The 20,602-nt window shown below is 53.2% G+C and overlaps 12 protein-coding genes across 12 annotated transcripts; 9 read left to right on the forward strand and 3 right to left on the reverse strand.

The window, feature by feature from the left end:
• Positions 1–52: 52 nt before the first annotated feature.
• On the forward strand, positions 53–832 carry LRP88_09483 (uncharacterized protein; the record flags this gene model as incomplete). Its single annotated transcript, XM_083245969.1, has 1 exon — positions 53–832. One exon carries the CDS (start codon positions 53–55, stop codon positions 830–832), a length of 780 nt encoding a protein of 259 aa, XP_083097082.1.
• Positions 833–960: 128 nt separating this feature from the next.
• Positions 961–1,788, reverse strand: LRP88_09484 (uncharacterized protein; the record flags this gene model as incomplete). Its single annotated transcript, XM_083245970.1, has 1 exon — positions 961–1,788. The coding sequence occupies one exon, from the start codon at positions 1,786–1,788 to the stop codon at positions 961–963; it is 828 nt and encodes a 275-aa protein (XP_083097083.1).
• An 836-nt stretch (positions 1,789–2,624) lies between these two features.
• Positions 2,625–3,214, forward strand: LRP88_09485 (DUF1993 domain-containing protein; the record flags this gene model as incomplete). The annotated part of the gene is made up of 2 exons (XM_083245971.1): positions 2,625–2,776; positions 2,842–3,214. The coding sequence occupies 2 exons, from the start codon at positions 2,625–2,627 to the stop codon at positions 3,212–3,214; spliced, it is 525 nt and encodes a 174-aa protein (XP_083097084.1).
• A 148-nt stretch (positions 3,215–3,362) lies between these two features.
• On the forward strand, positions 3,363–3,878 carry LRP88_09486 (HotDog domain-containing protein; the record flags this gene model as incomplete). The annotated part of the gene is made up of 1 exon (XM_083245972.1): positions 3,363–3,878. The coding sequence occupies one exon, from the start codon at positions 3,363–3,365 to the stop codon at positions 3,876–3,878; it is 516 nt and encodes a 171-aa protein (XP_083097085.1).
• A 1,259-nt stretch (positions 3,879–5,137) lies between these two features.
• Positions 5,138–7,049, forward strand: LRP88_09487 (dihydroxy-acid/6-phosphogluconate dehydratase; the record flags this gene model as incomplete). The annotated part of the gene is made up of 3 exons (XM_083245973.1): positions 5,138–5,752; positions 5,803–6,208; positions 6,256–7,049. The coding sequence occupies 3 exons, from the start codon at positions 5,138–5,140 to the stop codon at positions 7,047–7,049; spliced, it is 1,815 nt and encodes a 604-aa protein (XP_083097086.1).
• A 16-nt stretch (positions 7,050–7,065) lies between these two features.
• LRP88_09488 (transcription factor domain-containing protein) lies at positions 7,066–8,525 on the reverse strand (the record flags this gene model as incomplete). The annotated part of the gene is made up of 2 exons (XM_083245974.1): positions 7,066–8,031; positions 8,079–8,525. The coding sequence occupies 2 exons, from the start codon at positions 8,523–8,525 to the stop codon at positions 7,066–7,068; spliced, it is 1,413 nt and encodes a 470-aa protein (XP_083097087.1).
• A 1,195-nt stretch (positions 8,526–9,720) lies between these two features.
• LRP88_09489 (Malate/L-lactate dehydrogenase) lies at positions 9,721–10,806 on the forward strand (the record flags this gene model as incomplete). Its single annotated transcript, XM_083245975.1, has 1 exon — positions 9,721–10,806. The coding sequence occupies one exon, from the start codon at positions 9,721–9,723 to the stop codon at positions 10,804–10,806; it is 1,086 nt and encodes a 361-aa protein (XP_083097088.1).
• A 442-nt stretch (positions 10,807–11,248) lies between these two features.
• On the forward strand, positions 11,249–11,709 carry LRP88_09490 (Dabb family protein; the record flags this gene model as incomplete). The annotated part of the gene is made up of 3 exons (XM_083245976.1): positions 11,249–11,267; positions 11,317–11,545; positions 11,595–11,709. 3 exons carry the CDS (start codon positions 11,249–11,251, stop codon positions 11,707–11,709), a joined length of 363 nt encoding a protein of 120 aa, XP_083097089.1.
• Positions 11,710–12,616: 907 nt separating this feature from the next.
• Positions 12,617–13,571, reverse strand: LRP88_09491 (BTB/POZ domain-containing protein; the record flags this gene model as incomplete). The annotated part of the gene is made up of 3 exons (XM_083245977.1): positions 12,617–12,729; positions 12,777–13,212; positions 13,275–13,571. 3 exons carry the CDS (start codon positions 13,569–13,571, stop codon positions 12,617–12,619), a joined length of 846 nt encoding a protein of 281 aa, XP_083097090.1.
• A 511-nt stretch (positions 13,572–14,082) lies between these two features.
• On the forward strand, positions 14,083–15,971 carry LRP88_09492 (anthranilate synthase TRP2; the record flags this gene model as incomplete). The annotated part of the gene is made up of 4 exons (XM_083245978.1): positions 14,083–14,157; positions 14,211–14,311; positions 14,367–14,449; positions 14,500–15,971. The coding sequence occupies 4 exons, from the start codon at positions 14,083–14,085 to the stop codon at positions 15,969–15,971; spliced, it is 1,731 nt and encodes a 576-aa protein (XP_083097091.1).
• A 455-nt stretch (positions 15,972–16,426) lies between these two features.
• Positions 16,427–18,031, forward strand: LRP88_09493 (uncharacterized protein; the record flags this gene model as incomplete). Its single annotated transcript, XM_083245979.1, has 1 exon — positions 16,427–18,031. The coding sequence occupies one exon, from the start codon at positions 16,427–16,429 to the stop codon at positions 18,029–18,031; it is 1,605 nt and encodes a 534-aa protein (XP_083097092.1).
• A 1,425-nt stretch (positions 18,032–19,456) lies between these two features.
• On the forward strand, positions 19,457–20,417 carry LRP88_09494 (uncharacterized protein; the record flags this gene model as incomplete). The annotated part of the gene is made up of 2 exons (XM_083245980.1): positions 19,457–19,926; positions 20,021–20,417. 2 exons carry the CDS (start codon positions 19,457–19,459, stop codon positions 20,415–20,417), a joined length of 867 nt encoding a protein of 288 aa, XP_083097093.1.
• Between the last annotated feature and the right edge of the window lie 185 nt (positions 20,418–20,602).

Genomic DNA, 20,602 nt, shown 5'->3' on the forward strand with positions numbered 1-20,602 from the left:
CAAGCGACAATCCATACCATCAATCTGCTCTGATCCTCAAACGCTGACCGTCATGAATTCTAGATCCCCTTCTCCCACCACGCCCAAGAGCCCCTGTCCAAACTGCTCCAAGACGTGCAAGATCACGTCCATCTACTGGCCAGAGCTAAAGCAGATTCTAGAAAATGACCCCAGCAGGTTTCATGACCTCGATCTCGAATGCCTCTGCTTCGAGCGCATGTCCATCTTTGAGGACGAGCACGTCAGAGACCCAGCGATGGGCAGCTACACTCATGGGGCTCACGTCCTCCCCTGCGGTCACATCTTTGGCGAAAAGTGCCTTGTCCGCATGTGGGAGTATGCGAATGAAGCTGATGGCTGGTTCGCGTGCCCAGCGTGTCGTCAGGCCCTCGGTTATCATCCGCACTGCTACCACGACCTCAACTCCCTCCCCATTCCCCAGTCCCTGGAAGAAATCAAGCAATTCCCCTATTTTAGAGAAAACGTCCTCGTATCAAACAGGTGCGGCGACTGCATCATGATGGATGAGGTCAGGAACCTCAGCTCCATGGCGCAGAACCATCTTGCCCCGATGGACCTGCGCGAGGGTGAGTATCTCGGTGTGTCCATTAGCTCTCCCGACGCCATGTGGGCGCCTTCGACGGATCCTTACAGAGCGGACCCGATTGTACGGACGATGCAGCCTTTTGGGGTGTTGAAGGACTTTTGCGAGCTGTCGCGGAAGTCAATGTCGGAGAACTGGGAGGGGGTGTGGAGGTCGGTGGACTTACGGGCGCTGGAGTATCGTTTGCATGTTTTTAGGGTGTCGGGATATCCTCGAGCATATACTTGAGAGGGATATATAGATGGCATTGGGTATCTAGATGTGAGACCGAGCCGATTGCAATGCATATTTTTCCTATTTTATTTTCCACAGACCACTTATTAGCTATGATACAGTTCCAGTGACACAGAATCCATCTATGCAGCGGCTTCAAAGTCAACAACCAATCCAGGAAGCAGCTCGATCGACTTGGGGCTCTCCTTTGTGCCCAACAGCGTCAACCTAACTTCGACCTTGCTGCCCCCATTCGTCAGAGTAGACAAAGCAACTTGGTTGCTCCCAGGGTTCGGTCCAGCAGGAAGCTCGTAAGGCCACGAGAACACTCCTGCCTCCGAGGTAGCGACCGTGTTGTGGATGGCATCATAAACTGGCTTGTAGGTCGGGATGTCCTTCTCCGGGAGTAGTACTGTGATTCGTGAGAGACCCTTGGCGTCAGAAGGATGCTTGGTGTACTCATGAGGTCCATTCTCCCCATTGAACGGCGACCGAAGATGCCTCTCAGTAACATCAACACACCAAAACGGCACCGTCGCGGGGAACACACGTTTCCCCTCAGAATCAAGAGCAACCGAAACAAGACACTTCATAAGAAGGCCATCCGGCCTGTGTCTCTGTAGCGGAACGAGGTCGCTATACGTGACACCCGCAGCAGCATCCGCAACCCGCTTCTGAAGCTGCACATAGTCGGCCTCGGAGTGCAGCGTGTGCGCCCAGTCTGCAATCCTTCCCTCCTCGAGGTTTCCCCAGCGATGAGCACGTCTCTTTTCCGGGTCTACACCTTCGACAAAGGCAATGAATTCAATGTAGGTGCCGTCGGCAAGGTGAATGAGCTTGTTGACGGTGAGACCATCGGCGTGAGCCCCGCCGTCGATGACGATGAGGGAATGTTTGAGTTGGTGGGTGACGGTTTGGAGGGTTTGAAAGGAGACCAGGATGGCGATGTGGTCAAGAATTGGGAGGGTCATTGTTGATGCTTTGTTTTCTTTGTGTTTGAATGAGTGAGTGTCCTTGTTGTTTCAGTGATGTTCACGGAAGAGTAATGCGGGGGTTCGGAGGTGGTTCGGAGGACGCGCATAACAAGCGCCAGAGCCGACAATTACACCTGATCAGACGCCCATTTGTATTTCATTTGCACACGGCCAATCAGTTCTAGACAGGACATGTTGGAGTTGCTCCACCGACCTTGTTGAACATTCGGGCTGTCGGCTGAGGTCCCGATGAAGCAATTGCTGGTGTATGCCATTGCTACTCAACAGCGCATTGGACTGCAAGCTTACATCGCGATACTCATAAAAAAATACTATTAATCGATAAGAGTGATGTTATATGTCGATACCTTATAATTGTACCTGTGGGTGATAGAATTGCAACACACCTTGCTGCAATGGACGTCAGCTGGTTGCTTCAAACCAACCTCCTTGCCAACCATCCATCTTCCTTCAAAGCGAAGACTTCTTTCATTCGTCGGCTCGCCATTCGCATCAGACCATCGGATCATAACCGACCGTCCAGCCCCTCTAAATAGCCTACCGACTGCCGCTCGGATCGTCGCCGGCTGCACATAGGATTCACCTTTGTGTTGAGTGAGATCTAAGCGCTTACCATCTCCGCGTCTACACCAAACTCCGTCGCAAATCCGCAGCATCCGGAAAGCGGCACAGTTAATGATTATAAAGCTGTCATCATGGGTTGAAGCGGGGTTGGGATGCTAATTGGGGGCTTGGTATATATGAGTGAGGTTCGCCGGTAGCAGAGCCATGAACTACGCTTTTCATCTCATACCTACTTACTCAAAGACACAATGACGTCCCTATACCAACAGACCGTTCCACCGCTGGTCAGGTACCTCAAGAATTTGTCTCATCTCCTCCAAAAAGGCGCCAAGTTTTGCGAGGAAAAGGGCGTCAAGCATGAAGATCTCCTCACCTACCGTCTAATCGCCGACATGCGAGGGTACGCAACTCATTACCAATTCAGTCCAATTCTCTTCAAACGTATCCTTTCTAACACATACATAGCCTACCCTACCAAGTCCAATCTTGCTCCAACACAGCCAAACATGCCGTCTCCCGCCTTGGCGCCCCCAACATCCCCATCTTCGAAGACACCGAAACAACATTCACCGCACTCCACGCCCGCATCGACCGCACAATCGAGGTCCTCGAATCCGTAGACCCAGCCTGCATCAACGGAAAGGAAGACCAAGAGGTAATCATGGAGACTGGGATGGGGAACTTTCGCTTCACGGGGCAGAGATACGTCTCCGAGTTTGTGCTGCCCAACTTTCACTTTCATCTCACTTCGGCGTATTGTATTATGCGTGCGCAGGGAGTCCCGCTTGGGGCGTTTGATTATCTCAAGGATGTTTTTGAAAAGGTTGAGAAAGAGTGATGGTTGAGGGTGGGATATGATATGCGGGAAAGGGAGGGTATTCTTGAATGGGGGCCGGGAATAGTCCGTGAGAAATTCTCGCCGTCACCTACTTAATGACAAGAGAAACCACAGCTTAAAGATATCAACAATACAACATTGAATCATCATGTCTTCTGAAACACCCTCCACCCGTATTCAAACACCAGATGTTACCACATCCGAAGTCGAAAGAACAGCCCACGTCCAGCGCCTAATGGACCGCCTCCTCGAAAAGAGTCCCATCTACAACTTCATCATGTCCCCCGTCAAACTCATCAGCGCCACGCAAGGAACAGTAACAACTCAAATGGTCCTAAATGCCAACCACGTCAACAGCAGAGGAGGTCTGCACGGCGCCGTGTCGGCGACAATCATCGACTTTGTGACGGGTCTCGCCATTGCGTCTTGGGATCTGAGGGAGACGACGGGCGCGAGCGTTGATATGCACATCAGCTATCTCAGCACAGCAAAGGTTGGGGATAAGGTTGAGATTGTGTCGACGGCGGACAAGGTTGGAGGGAGCATGGCCTTTTCGACTATTCGGATTTCCAAGGTTGGGGAGGATGGGAGTTTGACGCCTGTTACTGTTGGGCAGCATACAAAGTATGTGAGGCAGAGCTCAGCGAAGACGGATAAGGCATGATGGGATATTGGCAGAGTTAAAGAGTGCTGAAGGAAACAGATGCTCAGAGGCGGCATCAAAGAGCTTAGACATGTCATGGAAGACGGCTAGATGGAGGGCATGAAACATAGATACATAGACATCTCATCCCTCAAACTCTCCCAGTCGAACAAGTAATCCCCCCATCAACAACAATCTTCTGCCCCGTAATATACCTCGCCTCTTCAGAAGCAAGAAACAGGACCGCATTCGCAACATCCCACGCATCCCCCATCCTCCCCATCGGCACCTGTCCATTCCTCATCTCGCAAAACGCCTCGTATCCCCCTTCCTGCGGGAACCTATCCGCTAGACTCTTTGTGTAGGGTGTATCCATGAGGCCTGGGACGACGGTGTTGAGGCGGACCTTTTTGGGGGCGTATATGACCGCTGTTGCCTTGACGAATTGCAGGATGGCCGCTTTGGCTGTGTTGTATGCGACTTGGGGCTTTCCAATGTATCGGAGCCCTGCGATGGAAGAGATGCACACGATTGATCCTCCTGTTGGTTGCTTCTCCATGATGGGTAGGACGTGATGACAGGCAAGGTACACACTCTTCAAGTTGATGTCCATCTGCGCATCCCAAACCTCCTCCTCTAAACTCGCTGGATCCCCAGGTTGACTCTGTCCAACGCTCGTAACCAGGATATCAATTCGTCCATGCATCTCGAGGCAAGCATCCACGAGCTCCTTCACCGAGGCGTTATCCGTGGCATCGGTAGCCACGACATCGCACCGTCCTCCCTCAGCTTCGACCGTCTCTTTCGTTTTAGAAGTTGAAGCAACAGTCCTGTTACCTCCGAAGACGATAGCTCCTCTTCTCGCAAGTAATACGGCGCATGCAGCACCAATGCCCCATCCATCGGCACCAGTTTGCCCGAGGCCGACAACAAGAGCGACTTTTCCGTGTAAATCCAACATGGCGGCGACGGAAAAGGAAATGACAAGCGAGACACAAAATAATGATTGGTGGCCATCTTTTACAAGGCGCCGAACGATTCAGTTATAAGCTGCACATGATGGCCATTTTCCATCAATTCCAACGGGTTTCTTGTGTCTTGTCGGAACTTCTCCGTCGGCAGGATTGCGTGATCACCGAAGATGCGGAGCTTCTCCGCCTGCAACTCACGGCGACACTTGCAGGAAACGTCATTTGGGAGGTATAATACATAAGCCATGATAGGCCAGCTCTTTTGCTACTCAAACCCCAATCTACACTTACACACACATCACCATCAAAATGGCAGACATCAACCCAGACTACGACCTCGACACCCCCATAACCTCCAAGGTAGGCCTCCGCCAGGGCCTCGCCTCATACGGAGACCCTCACTTCTCGCTCTTCCTGCGCAAGGTCTTCATCAAGGCCCTCGGTTACAGCGAAGATGCCCTCTCAAGACCCATCATTGGCATTGTCAACACGTACTCCAGCTTCAACCCGTGCCATGCCAATATTCCGCAGCTGATAGATGCCGTCAAGCGAGGCGTCCAGCTCAACGGCGGATTGGCGATTGACTTTCCCACCATCAGTATACACGAGTCTTTCTCAAGCCCGACGAGCATGTATTTGAGAAACTTGATGAGTATGGATACCGAGGAGATGATCAGTGCTCAACCTTGTGATGCGGTTATATTGATTGGAGGTTGCGACAAGACCACGCCTGCTCAGTTGATGGGAGGCATCTCAGCAAACAAGCCCATCCTTCATCTTGTCACAGGTCCAATGATGCCAGGGAGTCATCGAGGAGTGAGAATTGGAGCTTGTACCGACTGTCGTAACAACTGGGCCAAGTACAGAGCTGGCGCCATCGACATTGAGGACATTTCAGCCATCAACAATGAGCTGGCACCGACTGTAAGTTCAAACCATCTCAATTCCCGTCCGCAAACTCACTGACCTCTCAGGCTGGAACATGTGGTGTCATGGGCACAGCAAGCACCATGGCCTGCATCCTCGTTGGTCTCGGCATGATGCCTTTCGCTGGTGCCACAGCCCCCGCTGTATCAGCTACTCGTCTTCGCATCGCCGAGGCCACAGGAGGACACGCTGTAGCCGCTTGCAAAAACCTTGACCAGCTTCGACCACAGACTTTGTTGACACGCGAGTCGTTCCTCAACGCCATTATTGTCCTTCAGGCTATCGGTGGTTCAACCAACGCTGTTGTGCATCTCATGGCCATCATCGGACGTCATCCAAAGGTGGCTGGGACCATCACTTTGGATACCGTTGACGAGATTGGTCGAAAGACGCCGTTGCTGGTTGATCTGAAGCCCAGCGGTGATAACTACATGACTGATTTCCACAACTCAGGTTTGTCGTTCACATCTCAATAGCTGACCAGAGACTGACATCCCCAGGTGGCATGCTTGCCCTCTTCCACGAGCTCAAGCCTCTTCTCTACCTTGACGCCATGACAGTAACCGGACGAACACTTGGTCAAGAGATTGCTCAAAACTCTCTCATCCCCGTACCAAGGGAGCTCAGCGTCATCCAGCCCTTCGACAAGCCCCTCTACCCGAAGTCATCACTCGTCGTGTTGAGAGGCAACCTAGCCCCCGGAGGCGCCGTCATGAAAGCAAGTGCCTCCAAGTACAGACGCCTCCTCCAACATTCTGGCCGAGCAGTCGTCTTTGCCAACTCGGCAGATCTCGCAGAGAGGGTAGACGACCCTGATCTGGAGGTGACGCCAGACAGTGTGCTCGTCCTTCAGAGTATCGGACCTGTTGGCAACCCAGCCATGCCAGAAGCTGGAATGATCCCAATTCCTCGAAAGATTGCATCACAAGGGGTGTTGGATATGCTCCGTCTATCAGATGGCCGCATGAGCGGTACAGCAGGCGGAACAATTGGTCTTCACATCTCACCAGAATCCGCCGACCCCAATTCGGTGCTAGGAGTCATCAGGAACGGTGACCTGATCACCTGTGATGTTGAAAAAAGAATACTCTCGGTCGATCTCACAGATGGAGAAATCGCCCAAAGAATTCAAGAGAGGAAAAAGACCTTTGCAGGGAGCGAAGGAGCCGCAGCACCGTGGGTAAAGAGAGAAGGCATGAGAGGTTATCGCGGACTGTACATGCGACATGTGAACCAAGCGGAGGCAGGCGCAGACTTTGACTTTTTGACGGCCGATGGGCCGCCTCGATCATGAAAGCTGTTAATGTCTGTTATATGCTTGGATATGTAGGTATAAAGTCCTGGAAGAGGTCCCGGACGATGGTGTCGACGTTGATGGAATCTGTCGCTTCAAAGTATTCTGCAAATGAATCGTTCATGAGAAAGTCTTCAAACGCGTTTCCACTGAAGGCGTTCATGCTCTCATTGTGGCTCATAGACAGCGTAGTGTTTGGATAGGAGATGTTAACATCCAAGCCTGCCAATGTGGTTTGCGTAGATGTGACGACAGGCCCTTCTGCATCGCGAATAGCTCCATGGCTGTTTGTAGCGCCAAACTGCCCATTTCTGTCTCGCAGCCATCGAATCGTTGATCTTCCTAGTTCGTCCAAGATGTCACGGCTTCGTTTTGCCCCTGACCAATGCTCACCAGTGGCGCTCAGAACACTCAGAGAAATGCTCAGATCTCCCATCAAAACGTCAATCTCAGTATCGCGAGCAATCTCTGGTACCACTTTGATACAGTATAGCAAGGTTATGGTGCTAAGAACGAGAGCGTGAAAAGTCACCCAACTGTGTACCAAAAGATTCTTCTTGTACAAGCTGTCAAACAGCATGATGCTTTCGCGAGCACTCTGATGACACTGTACCAGAGCCTCGCTGGAAGGCTTGGGTATGGCTGGACTGGGCCTGAGCAGAAGCATTCTCAAGCCGTGATATCGCAATTGACAGGTCGTTCTCAGATAGAATTCGGATGGCTCGTTGGGGGAGACGGGAATCTGGCTTGCCCACTCGTCCAACTGGCGCAGCATAGATGTTTGCCAGTCATTGATGTCGACTACTGGGGGGTATGCGTAGCTCGGCGAGTCTCTGACGATGCTGTTGGCAACATACTTGATCTCCGAGTTCAGCTTGGCCGCCTTGAAGAGATGCATTGCAAAGTCCATCTCCTTTTCGGTTCCTGGGAGTCGTGAATGGTTTACATCGCCAAGCTCATTGTCACTCAGTCCTTGCGGCATCTATGCCGGTTAGCCAAGGCCTGGTTTTCTAGTGAGTTTCCACTTACACGAAGTTCACACGCCTCATCCCTCACACCAATAGGACGACCCATCATAGTCGCAATAATCCGATCAAAAGAGAAAATGACCCAAAATATGCGCGTACGCATCTCCTGCTCCAGGAGAGATATCCCAGAGCCAATGTTGATGTTGCGCTGAAGGCCCAGGTCAAGCAGGGCAGCGAGGCAGTGATAGTTGAGGTACCACACATTCAGGCGGACAAAGGGGCTATGGATAGTGAATATGAGGAGCAGTAGCAAACACTGAACGCCCTGTAGGGAATTTTCGAGGTTTAGCTGTTCCAAATGCTGTAGGGCGGACAGACAGTATGATTCTGCTGGGATGCGAGCCCTGAGCCGACCAGATAGTACAGTAGCCCCTATGGCCAGAACCATGAAGACTTGAAAGGCAACAACAGGGTCCACTTCTTCCTGCTCATAGGCTTGATCCAACATCTTTAAGAATGTAGGCCGATGAAGGATGGGGTACTGTAGGTGTATCGCGTCAAAGAAGGCATCGCACAACTGCTTCGCCATGTCTCGAGCGGGAAGAGGTAGAGGCCCTTGGATCGCCTCAACGAGTTTGGTAGGAAAAGGGGCATCGCGACCTGATCGACTGAGCCTCTCGTCCTGCTTCGAAGCCGAGTTGAGCATCACTCGCGCCAGGAAGTAACCACTCGAAGGGCCGATGTATCTTGGGTCTTGGTTTGTCCCAAGAGACACTAATCCAATCTCGTGGGATAGAGCACCAGCCCCAGGGGCCGACCTAACAGGCTGATTACTCGGTTCTGTGATTATTTCGTTGGCTTCCTCTGTATAGTCCTGGGTCTGCAAAGCAGAAGGAGACTGGAGTATCGTATCCGTGGTATCCTCCAGAGCAGCTTCACTCGAGGCTTCTCTAGTCTCCGGAGGCGGCTCCTGAGATAAATCGACATCAGGGCATCTTGAGCGTACAATACCCTCTAACCAAGATACACGACGTTTCAGAGTCGAAATGTATCTATCCTGACGTCAACATAGGAATAACCGATGCACGCTTGACCTACTCTCTAGGCAGATCCTTCAGCCGGGCGCTTTCTCCGTCTGTACACGCAGCACCGGCATTTCGGCAATTTTTACAGGCCGGCAGCTCTCCGTCACACTGAGTGATTAGAGAATTACTTCCAAACTTGGTGTTGTAGTCTTACTCGGATCTTTCGTCGCTGGCAGCGGAGACAGGCCATGCGCAGCCTGGGATTTCTCCGTCCCAGCTGATTCCGTCTCCGGGTCCGCGGCCCACTGGAACTGTCGTCTTCCGGCATATTTGGGAATCTATCCGAAGGCGTATTATTATTGGTCGATGGATAAGTGGCTGCAGATGCTGTTGTTGAAGAAGAGAAGAAGATGGAGTGGCGAAACTCCGATGGGAGCGGGGAGATGCCGTCAGAGGTTGAAGGCGAGACGGAAAAACGCCGCGTGGTTTAGGAAGAGGATAATCAATGACCCAGTTCACGATTGAATAAAAACAATCAACGCTCGTTCAATTGAAACAAATACTATTCGTCACTTTTTTCTTCCATAATTATACTGACTTGTTCAGGACAACTCTCTACCTCTTCCCTGTTTAACCAATCCATTCAGCAACCTCCATCTTCAACTCTTCATCCCCACAATGGCATCTCAACCCCCAGAGGAATCCCTCAAAACCCACGTCGCCGCCTCAGAAGCCCGACGCCTAGTCCAAGACATCCTCAAAGGAAACGGCGTCCCAGAAGAAAATGCCGCCATCATCGCCCGTTGCCTCGTCGCCGCCGACCTCCGCGGCGTCGACACCCACGGCATGAACCGCATCCCCTCGTACATGGAGCGCATCCGCCAGGGTGTACTCAACGCCAGCGCGCAGCCTGTCGTGAATCAAGTGACGCCGGCTGTTGCTCAAGTTGACGGGAAGAATGGGTTTGGTTTTGTTGCAACCCATAAGGGTATGGCTGCTGCTATTGAGTCTGCTCGTGTGTTTGGTATTGGCATGGCCAGTATCAAGCATTCGAATCACTTTGGTATGAGTGCTTGGGTTGTTCAGCAGGCTCTCGACGCAGACATGATGAGTCTTGTATTCACAAACTCAAGCCCTGCTCTACCTGCCTGGGGCGGCAAGAGTAAGCTCATGGGTGTATCTCCCATCGCCTGTGGTGCACCAGGCAAAGGCCCCATGGAGAACTTCATCCTTGACATGGCGCCCTCGGTAGCAGCTCGAGGCAAGATCTACAAAGCCAAGCGGCGCGGCGAAAAGATTCCATCCGACTGGGCTCTCGACTCCGAAGGACGCCCAACCGATGACCCTGAGGCTGCTCTCGGAGGCGTCATGCTCCCCATGGGAGGACCCAAAGGATCCGCCCTGTCCATAATGATGGACGTCTTCTCAGGCGTTCTCTCCGGCTCAGCCTTTGCCGGACATGTCACAAACCCCTACGACCCATCCAAGCCCGCAGACGTCGGCCACTTCTTAGTCGCCATCAAACCAGATCTATTCATGAGTTTGGACGAGTTCCGCGAGAGGATGCAGTACCTGTATGAGAGGGTAGTGGGCTCTGAAAAGGCAGCCGGTGTAGAGAGAATTTATTTTCCGGGAGAGATTGAGCAGTTGGCTCAGAAAGAGAGGGAGAAGAATGGCATTCCGCTTGTGCAGGCTGAGATTGATGCTTTGAATGAGGAGGCAAGAAAGGTTTCCGCAGACACTTTGGTCACAATGAAAGATTGATAGTTGATTTAGAGTGAAATCATTGGTTGGAATCATGTATAAATACCAGAAAACTATTCAGGCGGACACCCGTTATTGATCATTGCAATAAATACACTTCTCATATCGCTATGTGACCAGACGAATCTCATGCATGAGGAAGATACCTGGCAGCAAAGAATCCCCTATCCTTGAGAGCGAAAACCAACTATGTTTAACAGATACAGTACTCCTATAATTGGCAAATGAGCCATCTCGGAGCTCATGGTAGGTTCCAGAGGCCGGCGAGTTGTCCCCATAGTGGCCACGGACATTCTCCGTCAAGCAACCCGCGGGTTTGTTCCGCTCAGCCTACACCAACTCACATGTGCACACTTTAAGAACAGAAGATCAACCATAGTGAACTTGACTTCCTAATCAACATAACAACAGTAAATCATAAAACTACACATCATCAACAACCATGACTGTGGTTCACATCGGTACGTCCCAAGGCCTATTCCATCACCTCTCGCAGCTGACATTGGACAGTCCTCTTCAAATTCCGACCTGATGTCGATGAATCCCACCGAAAGACCTTTGTCAAAGAACTCAAAACACTCAAGACTCTATCTTGCGTAAAGAACCAGCGCTTGGTAGTAGGAGGTCCATCCATCACCGACCCCATTGCACGAAGCAAAGGCTACCAGATTGCGCTGTTGAGCTTCCACCAAGACCCTGCCGCTTTGGCAGAGTATCAGGCTAGCAGCGAGCACCACAGGTGAGTCGCATCCTACGATGAGAATGGGGAGATTTTAACTTCGTGTTAGGGTGACGAGCCAGTATCTATGGCCTTTTGCTGAGGATGTAACACGCTTCGACTTTGAGGTGGACGCTGAGGATGAGGACATGTTTGAAAAGAGGTTTGGTTTCTCTCAGGCATAGAAAATAGATCTTAATTTGCTGTCATAATTCCTCTACCAAGACCAACCCTCATACCTCTACGACGTAAGCATCAAGCGAGCCACTTCAAGGCTCTCATGCAGTGTGAATCGCCAACGAGCTTGGTCACTATACTTCCGACGAGTCTCTCAGATTGAGAAGGTCCCTCTACCCATTACCATGCTCCTTCGGGATATGGAGGGCTTCCGTGTCTCAGAGTGAAGCTCTACCGCAGCCATCTTGTATAAAGACATCTCGGAAAGCATGCCGAACAGGAGCAGAAAGGAACCGTCCCAGGTACCAATCCGGAGGGTGTCAACGTCTTCAAAAGTTCGGTTGCACACTCACGAGTATTGCGAGCCCAGTGCCTTACCAGATAGATGGTACTATAAATCGCTGGCAAAGTCAGCTCGTCCACTCCTACAAGTCTTTCCACCTCTCTATGCCAAGGATAAAGGACCATTTTAAACATCAGAATCCCGTCTTGTCGAAAGAAACTTCGGATCAAGAGATCGTCTGGAATTATTGCGCAGACGAGCCGAGACACCATAGCCAGCGTGGCCATGGACGGATCAATCGTTCTATCGCTTCTGGTCATCGATCGCGCCGAGGCTTGTACGTTCCCGCGTCAAGTGCTTCGAGTGTTGATATCAACGGTTTCCAATCGTACACGACGCGACTGTAGACGAATCAGTAACAGCGCTATCCACTCACAACCTCAGGAGTCAAGTTCCATGACATCCGTATCTTGAAGCGACCGCATCTGGCAGTCGATGTAAATCCCGAATTATAGTACAGCATTGCGCCAGGTAGGTGAAACGAATATCCCAGAAAATCAATCAGACAAAGCAGGAAATGCGCCAGTGGCCTAATCTCGGCCGGTTCCACCCTCTCAACGCATCTTCTGCGGTTACTCGGCGCGTGAGCCGCCGCTGCTGTGTCGCGCGCGTTTCCGGCCGCTACTTGTGGCAGGGTGCATCTTGTCGTTGCGCTCTCTTTTGAGCTTGTCGTCCAAGACGCGAGCTGGTATGTGTTAGGACTGGGTGCGTCTATTATACAGGAGAACGTACTGAGAACATCGTATCCGAACTGGGGATGCTCCAAGCACAGAGCCTTGAACTCGTCCTCGGCCTCGGCGCGCAGTGTGTGGGAGCGGGTAGCCCAGAAGCTCGCGATGGGTGCGCGAACGGTAGAATCGTCGGTGCTGGTGTAGGCATAGACGTAACGGGCGTAGGCGATCTCGCCCTTGGCAGTCGAGTTGACGCAGTGGATCTTGGAGCTCGCGAGAGTCTTTAGGCCCGAGACGCCAAACTTCTCGGCGAGTGTGTAGATGCGGGCATGCTTGAGGAGCTGGCCGCCGCTGTTGTCGACCGAGGGGATCGAGGGGTCCGACTCGAGGACGCGTTGGCCGGGGAGCTTCTTGGGGAAGTATTCGCCAGTGTAGAGGAATTCGAGGAAGCTTCCGACTGTGTCGATGTCGTAGTCTGGGAGCTCGATCTGACGCGGCTACGGGGTGTCAACGGCCTCAACTGGCTATGTAACAAGGCGCAAAGAGTTCAAGTACTAACGCTGCCGTCCTCGACAAATCTGTCGCAAATCTCCTTGAAGTAAGGGCTCTGGGCCAGGAGGCCTTGATGCGCCGTGAGAATAGACTGATCGCCTGATCCAATGAGCAAGGTAACGATCGGGCTCATAAGATAGTTGGCAAATGTGACTCTAGGCTCTACTATTTCGGTATCGGCGAAAGGAAGCTCGCTCCCGTTGGGGTTCCCCTGCTCCTCTCCATCCTGAGTGTTCTGGGTCTCAGTCATCTCGACATCGCCGGTCGGCTCAGCCGACTCCTCGTGGTGCTCATCGGTAGGCATTTCTAGCCGAGTGATCGTGAATCTTTAAAAAGGAGAGTCTTGAGCAATTGGAGCCAGAAACGAGCGTAATTCAGCGCGCGCGTTGGAATCAGTCGCAACACCGACGAAAGCTGCTTGATGGGCGCATGTGGGTGTGTACTCTGCGAGTCGAGAGGTGGGAGCTCTAGAGGTGCTGAAGAGACACGCTAGTCCGAAAGTAGAAGCCAGCTTGGTAGTGGGTCTGGGGTGAGAGTTGAAGTTGATGCCTCGTGCGCAAGGCATCAACACAAGAGTCGCTTACCCTGTACCTTCCCATCGACCTGGAGCCGCTATCGGTGTGCCCCGCCCCCACCAATCTCTTGGAGTCACCTCTCTGACCAAACCAACACTGGACCTTCAATTGGCCGTCAATTGGCATGGAGACAAAGAAAAAGTAGCAAACTCCAAGCCAGCCCATCACTTTCTTTGTTCCTGGCCTACCTCCCCTCCTTTTCTAGACGCCACCTCTTGCCATTGTCTCGATCTCCTTAAGATGTATGGTGCAGCGCAGGTAACTACAACAATCTCAATCATCCTTAATTCACCATGGACAGTAGACTCATTGATCGTCAGCTCGAGATACGGCCTTCTGCCGATGAAGCTCGCGATGCCTTCAACCAGGCCTGGTCCGACACGAACCGTCCTACTCTTCTCCCCGTCTGCGCCTCAACCCCCGCCGATCTCTTGACTCCTTCTGCCGTGTACCTGAAGCTCTCGTCAGGGTAAATGCCCTCTGTTCTAGCTTAGACCGCTCGACCTGTGACTCACGACTTATAGAGCGACGGCCGAATATTCATTTCTCCTGGAGAGCGCAACTGGCAGTACTGAGACTGTTGGACGGTATAGCTTCATTGGCGCCAGTAGGCTCCCCCTGTGTCCCCCCAAGTGAAACAATGTCTAAGTCCTTCAGACCCCCGAAAAGTCTTAACAACCGGCGACGGCTACGATCATGTTGGCGACCCTCTCCGAGCCCTCGAGGCCGAACTCTCCAAAGACCGAGTCCTTGATATCCCCTCCCTACGACTTCCCAAACTTTCCGGCGGTGCCGTGGGTTACGTCTCGTACGACTGCATCAAGTACTTTGAGCCCAAGACCGAACGACCGCTCAAGGACAACCTCAAGATCCCCGAGGCTCTGTTCATGCTGTTCGACACCATTATTGCCCTCGACCACTTCCGCTCGACTCTGACTATCGTCACACACATGAAACTTCCCGAGAATCCCTCGGATGACCTCCAACCCGCCTACGATGAGGCCTGCGCTACGCTGCGAAAGACTCTCGACATCATCTACCAGCCTGACACTCCCCTTCCCACCCAAGCATTGGGCCCTCAATCAGACTCAGAGCTACAGTATTCTTCAAATGTTGGCCGAAAGGGTTACGAAACATTTGTCACAGAGCTTAAGAAGTACATTGTCAAGGGAGACATTATCCAGGCTGTGCCGTCACAGAGGTTTTCCCGCAGCACCAAGCTTCACCCTTTCAACATCTACAGGACCCTTCGCACCCTGAACCCTTCACCTTATGTGTTTTTCCTTTCATGCGCCGACTTTCACATTGTCGGTGCTTCACCCGAGTGTCTTATGAAGACTGACGGCTATGCCCCTCTCCCTTCGGATTCTCGGTTTGGCTACACCGCCGCCGAGGCGCGTTCACGGCCTCGCATTGTTAACCACGCCATTGCCGGTACCATTCACCGTGGAAAGAATGCCGCTGAGGACGATGAGCTTGCGGCCCAGCTTCAGGCTTCTAAGAAGGACCGCGCTGAGCACGTCATGCTTGTCGACCTCGCTCGTAACGACGTGAACCGAGTCTGCCACCCTACCACGGTCAAGGTCGACCGATTGATGAGAATCGATCGATTCTCCCACGTTCAGCACTTGACCTCTGAGGTGTCAGGCGTGTTGCGTCCCGAGTGCACACGCTGGGACGCACTTCGATCCATCTTCCCTGCTGGAACCGTATCAGGCGCCCCCAAGATCCGAGCCATGGAGCTGATCTACGACCTGGAGCAGGAGAAGCGAGGAATCTACGCAGGCGCCGCTGGCTGGTTCGGCTACGACGTGGTAAGAGTCGACGACAACAGCAAACCCGAGGACAAGATCTTTATGGACGAGGGACCCATGGACACTTGCATCGCCATCCGCACCATGCTTGTCAAGGACGGCGTGGCGTACATGCAGGCGGGTGGAGGCATCGTCTATGACAGCGACCCGACAGACGAGTGGATGGAGACGATGAACAAGCTCTCGGCCAACCTTCGCTGCGTGGAGCTGTCGGAGAAGTACTTTGGCGAGGGAGTGAGCACCAAGACGGTGGAGGAGATTATTGCTGAGGAGAGGAGGAAAGGAGAGGAGGAGGTCAAGGCGGCCGAAAACTGAGTGTACATGTTGTACTGATGTACATGGTGCATGTGGTAGAATATAATGGATAGTAGAAATTCATTGTATATCCATGAGTGTCGAGTGTTTGCCAGCATGTTCACTGAATCTGATGCCTGTCGATATTGAATCGCCGCTTTGTTCGGACGACATTAACCATGTCTTTGTCTCGTGAACGGTTCTTTCTACGTAGTTCATGTTCTAGTACTCGATAGTTGACTGTTCACATCCATCAGTTCCAAGACGTTCATCGCAACACGATGGAATATACCAAAGGCAGTGATGGTGAGCTTTACTACATAATGGCTTACAAGTTGTCTTCGAACTTACTCTCATCTCATCACCACTCACAGCTCACACATCTATACTCCATCAAGTGTAGATATCAACGCTACAGCAAAGCAACATCGCCATCTACGCAACTCACCTTTTACTCACCAACCAAAACAGCAACCATGCCACGCAGCACCATGTCGTCTGCAAACGGGTCAGAGCACTTCTGGCCCAACATCAAGAACGCCATCCTGCAGAACCCAGCAGGCCAGCCGCCGAGTCAACGCATGAAGCCTCAGTGCCCTGTCTGCTTCGAGACTTTTGACATCACCACCTTCCGCAGGCCATCGGGGAACGCGCCCACCTGTGTGGTACTCTTCTGCGGACATGCCATGTGCAGGAGGTGTCTTAGACAGGCGGAGGAGTCTGGCGTCGGAGGCGAGGATATGAAGTGTCCTTGCTGCCGGACGGCGCTGGCATGCAGATGCGGCGAGGCATCCAAGACGTTCATGGTGCCCGACGCCAACACGAGCCCGGACGCCGTATTTGATGCACCGCTCACCAAGCCTGAGAACCCCAATGGGGACATCCAGCCAAAGTGCCACCGCTGCGCGGCGTCGAGGGAATGGCTCAACCGGATCGATGACGGGGACTGGCCAAGAGAGGCCGAGACCATCGAGCCCGGAGCCGTGCGGTTCATTTACGGGACCGTCGACACACTCGAGTCCGAGGGCCGGCCCGTAACTCCTGGGTCCGTCTCCAGCGCGTTTGGAAGTGTCACTAACGATGAGTTCCAGACGTTGATCGGCCACCGCAATGAGTTTATTAGCCAGCGGAGATCGGAGCTCGAGAGCGCAAACCCGTGGTTTGGAGGTCATCGTGAGGCCGGTGGATTAAACCGTTACAGTTCTTCCAGTCGCCATCACGAGCGCCACCGCGAGGTAAACGTCGACTACCAAGCCACTCTGGATCCTCCCCTCGACACAGCAGCCCGCGCCCGTCGCGGCGAGTTTGAGGAGCGTCGTCGCATGCACGACAGGCTGCCAGAGGAGAGAAGCCTTCAGGATCAGCTCAGCGGTCTAAACCTAGGAGGTGAATCACGCTTTAATGCCTTTGGAAGGCCTCGACGCAGTAACGGGAGAGAGCGTGCCCAGCAGCGCTTCGACGAGCCCAGTTTTGACGAGCCCGGCTTTGGCGAGCGTCCACGACGAGATGCTGGCATGGGTGGTATGGCTAACTATGGCGACTTCGGAGGAGGACGTGAGACTGGTCGCGATACCTTCTCTGGCGCCCAATACGAACGGGACACCCACAACCCATACTCGGGTCAGCGCGGACGGGAGACAGGCAACCCATACTCCGGTCAACGCGGACGGGACACCGGCAATGGTGCCCCACAGGCACGGAACACCGGCAGCCTTTACGGCGGCGCTCCATACGGACGTGATACCAGCAGAGATAGGCGCTTCCCCAACACCCAACGCGAGGCGAACCCTGACCCCTTCTCCAGGACTGGGCGCGGCCGCGAGACGACACACCCTCAATCCCAATACAGACGCGAGACAGGCGAAGACGGCGACATCAACGCCAAATTCGAGAACAACCCCGAAGCGCAGAAACTCTTCCGGGAGAGCATGGAGCGGATGAGAGCCTACGGCGACCGCACCGAGGAAGAGCTGTCCGACCCTTCCTATATCGCATGGCGCAAACGAGAGGCCATTATCGAGGCTGAGCTGTGGGCACAACCACCCCGTGAACGCGCCAGCAGAGGCGGAGATGGGCCTTAGGAGAGGCGGCGTTGGTAAGTGAGGTTTCCCGTCTGAACGGCGTTCTGGACGGGCCGAGAGATGACGCGGCTGCGAGTGTATGGCGAAATTTAGGAGCGAGAATGTTGCTGAGTCAGACTTGTAAATTAGTTGTAATAAATCATCACCTTTTCTTCATATCATCCACCCTTGCTTGGATCTGTTTACGCACGATGCCGTCAGAGCCGTTGTTTCGTACGTCAAAGAGACAGAGGACCGCCACCGGTGAAACCAAATGACAATAATAACCCCGTGATGCGTAAAAAAAGGTGACGACGCGTGAGGGAAAAGCAACTAGCCATCTCGTTAGTGTTCGGCATACCGGCTCGTGGATATGATCGTCCATTCCACTCGGCAACTCAAAACCGGAATATATATGCCGAGCGAGGGTTTCTTTATAGCCAACACGATATCAAAATGAATCAATTAAAGACTGAAGAGAATGAGAATAAAGAGAGAGAACGAGGGGAGAAGGAGGAAAAAGTGGGGGATAGCATCATCTCACCGCGCCGTGCCGGTATCCGATCGCGCCCAATCGACCCCGGCAAGTCGGCACGGCGACATCCACAAGTTGTAGACGCCCGGTTTTGGAATGAATTTCAGGGCTTCAGGCTTGTCAGGGTATGGTTTCCATTCAGCAGGATCAGCAAGACACAAGCAAACAGACGGATAATTATCTCTGGATGGTCTACTGTTCCTCTCTTCAGCAATCTAGATCTCTTCATATTACACAGATAATCCATCTACAATCTATTCATCCCCGTCATCGTCAACAACCGTTCTATTCCCCTAAGTCCCACCTCGCTTCCTCGGCACCGCGATCCTACCCACGAGCCACCCCAAGAAAGCCCACACCCCCCCAATAGCTAAGCTTCTAGTGGAGGGCAGTCCGTCCTGTCTCGGAAGTACGGCTTCGTCCCCAAGCTTGCCCTTGAATCTGTTCGTGCCGTTTCTTCCAGGACGCGACGAGGCCCTTACTTTGCGGCGGTAGACTAAGAATAGGCGGCAGCCCCCCCCCAGTCCCAGTTCTCTCCCCCCTTCGCTGTAATACATACATCCCTTCCCACGACCACTGTCTGTCTCTTTTTCCCCTCTCTTTCCCCCCCGCCCTCGCTGTCTATTGTTCCCCCATTTTCTCTTGGCCCTGTTCGTCCCCCTCCCCTCCCCTCCCCTCCAAAAAAAAAAAAAAGTGCCTTGTCTCGCCTTGTCTTGGACTACTCAAGAGTCCAGGGGGGGCCGGCTTAGAAGCGCCTCTGCCAAGCAAATAACTCGATCGCGCCACCCATTCAACTCACTCACATCTTGTGTGCCTTTGAGCCTCAAATCAAACATATTACCAAACCTGTGTGCTTCCCAATTCCTAGGCGTAGCACCTCCAAGCCCGCCTCCGTCGACCCGTTCATGTAAATGCCTTCCGCTCTGCAGGCCGACATGGACCCTGCCGTCGTCGGCCTCCCTGCGTCCACCGCCATCGCCGGGCTTCTCGCTGTCGGCGCCACTGCCATCGACACTCTCATCGATCTCAACATCTCACCTCAGCACGACACGGCTATTCTGAACCTCTTCCTCCGTGAGGTCAAGGAGTGTCGCTCTTCGATTCACGCCCTCTGCAAAACTCTCAGCCTCATCGAGAATGCTCAGATTCCATTCCCAGCTCGCGCAACATGGATCGGTCTTGATGAGCTGGTCGCCACTCTGACCGACACAGTTCTCGCCTTTTCTCGCGTGTATTCCCTGTGCTGCGCACTCGACGAGGAGGCTGCGCGCTCGAGCCCTGAAGATGCCACAAGACACCTGGAGAAGCGCATAAAGGCGCTGTGCGCCCGTGTCCGGTGGCATAACCTGTCAATTGCCATGATGATGACCGTAATAAACTGGTGAGCAGGCCACATAACCCACAGAATCATACCCCTGCCCCCCTCTCGTTTGTTCGCACAGACCGCAGAATGGCTGACTGGATGGAAATACCAGCCCCGGGGAAAAGGACGCGAAAAATAGCCGCGACGAACTTGCCCACCGCATTAGTCGACTTCTCACCTTCAACGTTGGTCTCGCGTCCCGTTTGCGAAGCGGCAGCCGGCCCGGATCCTCGGCCGCCAAGCCTCCGTCCCCCGGTGCCCAACCCGCCGAGACCCCCGCGATCACCCGTGCAGAAGTGGGTCCCACCACCGGATCTTGGCCCTCCAACTCGGGCACCCTCGCCGATCGAAAGGCCATCTCCCGCCTCATCCTGCCCGTCACACTAGAGGAGCTGCGGGACGACTTCGAGTACTATATACCTGACATCCCCGAGCAGGTCGGGGGCTGTGATTTCGTCACAGGCGGTGTACTTGTCGGCACTCCATATCAATTTACGCCGGCGCGATGAATGACACGGCTGGATTACTATTAGCGTATGAATTACCAAAGATGAAGAGGACGTGTCCTCGGGAAGGATAATCATCAGGAACGATGACGAGGATGCAAACTCGGTGTTAGGGTTAGTAATTGCAGGCTTCTTCAGGGCCGGTCGGATTAGCTTGCTGTCTTTTTGCTTGATGGTTGGGGTTAGAC

The sequence above is a fragment of the Fusarium phalaenopsidis genome, assembly GCF_050370095.1.
Source record: "Fusarium phalaenopsidis strain FUZ10S chromosome Unknown contig_32304, whole genome shotgun sequence".
Lineage (NCBI taxonomy): Eukaryota > Fungi > Ascomycota > Sordariomycetes > Hypocreales > Nectriaceae > Fusarium > Fusarium phalaenopsidis.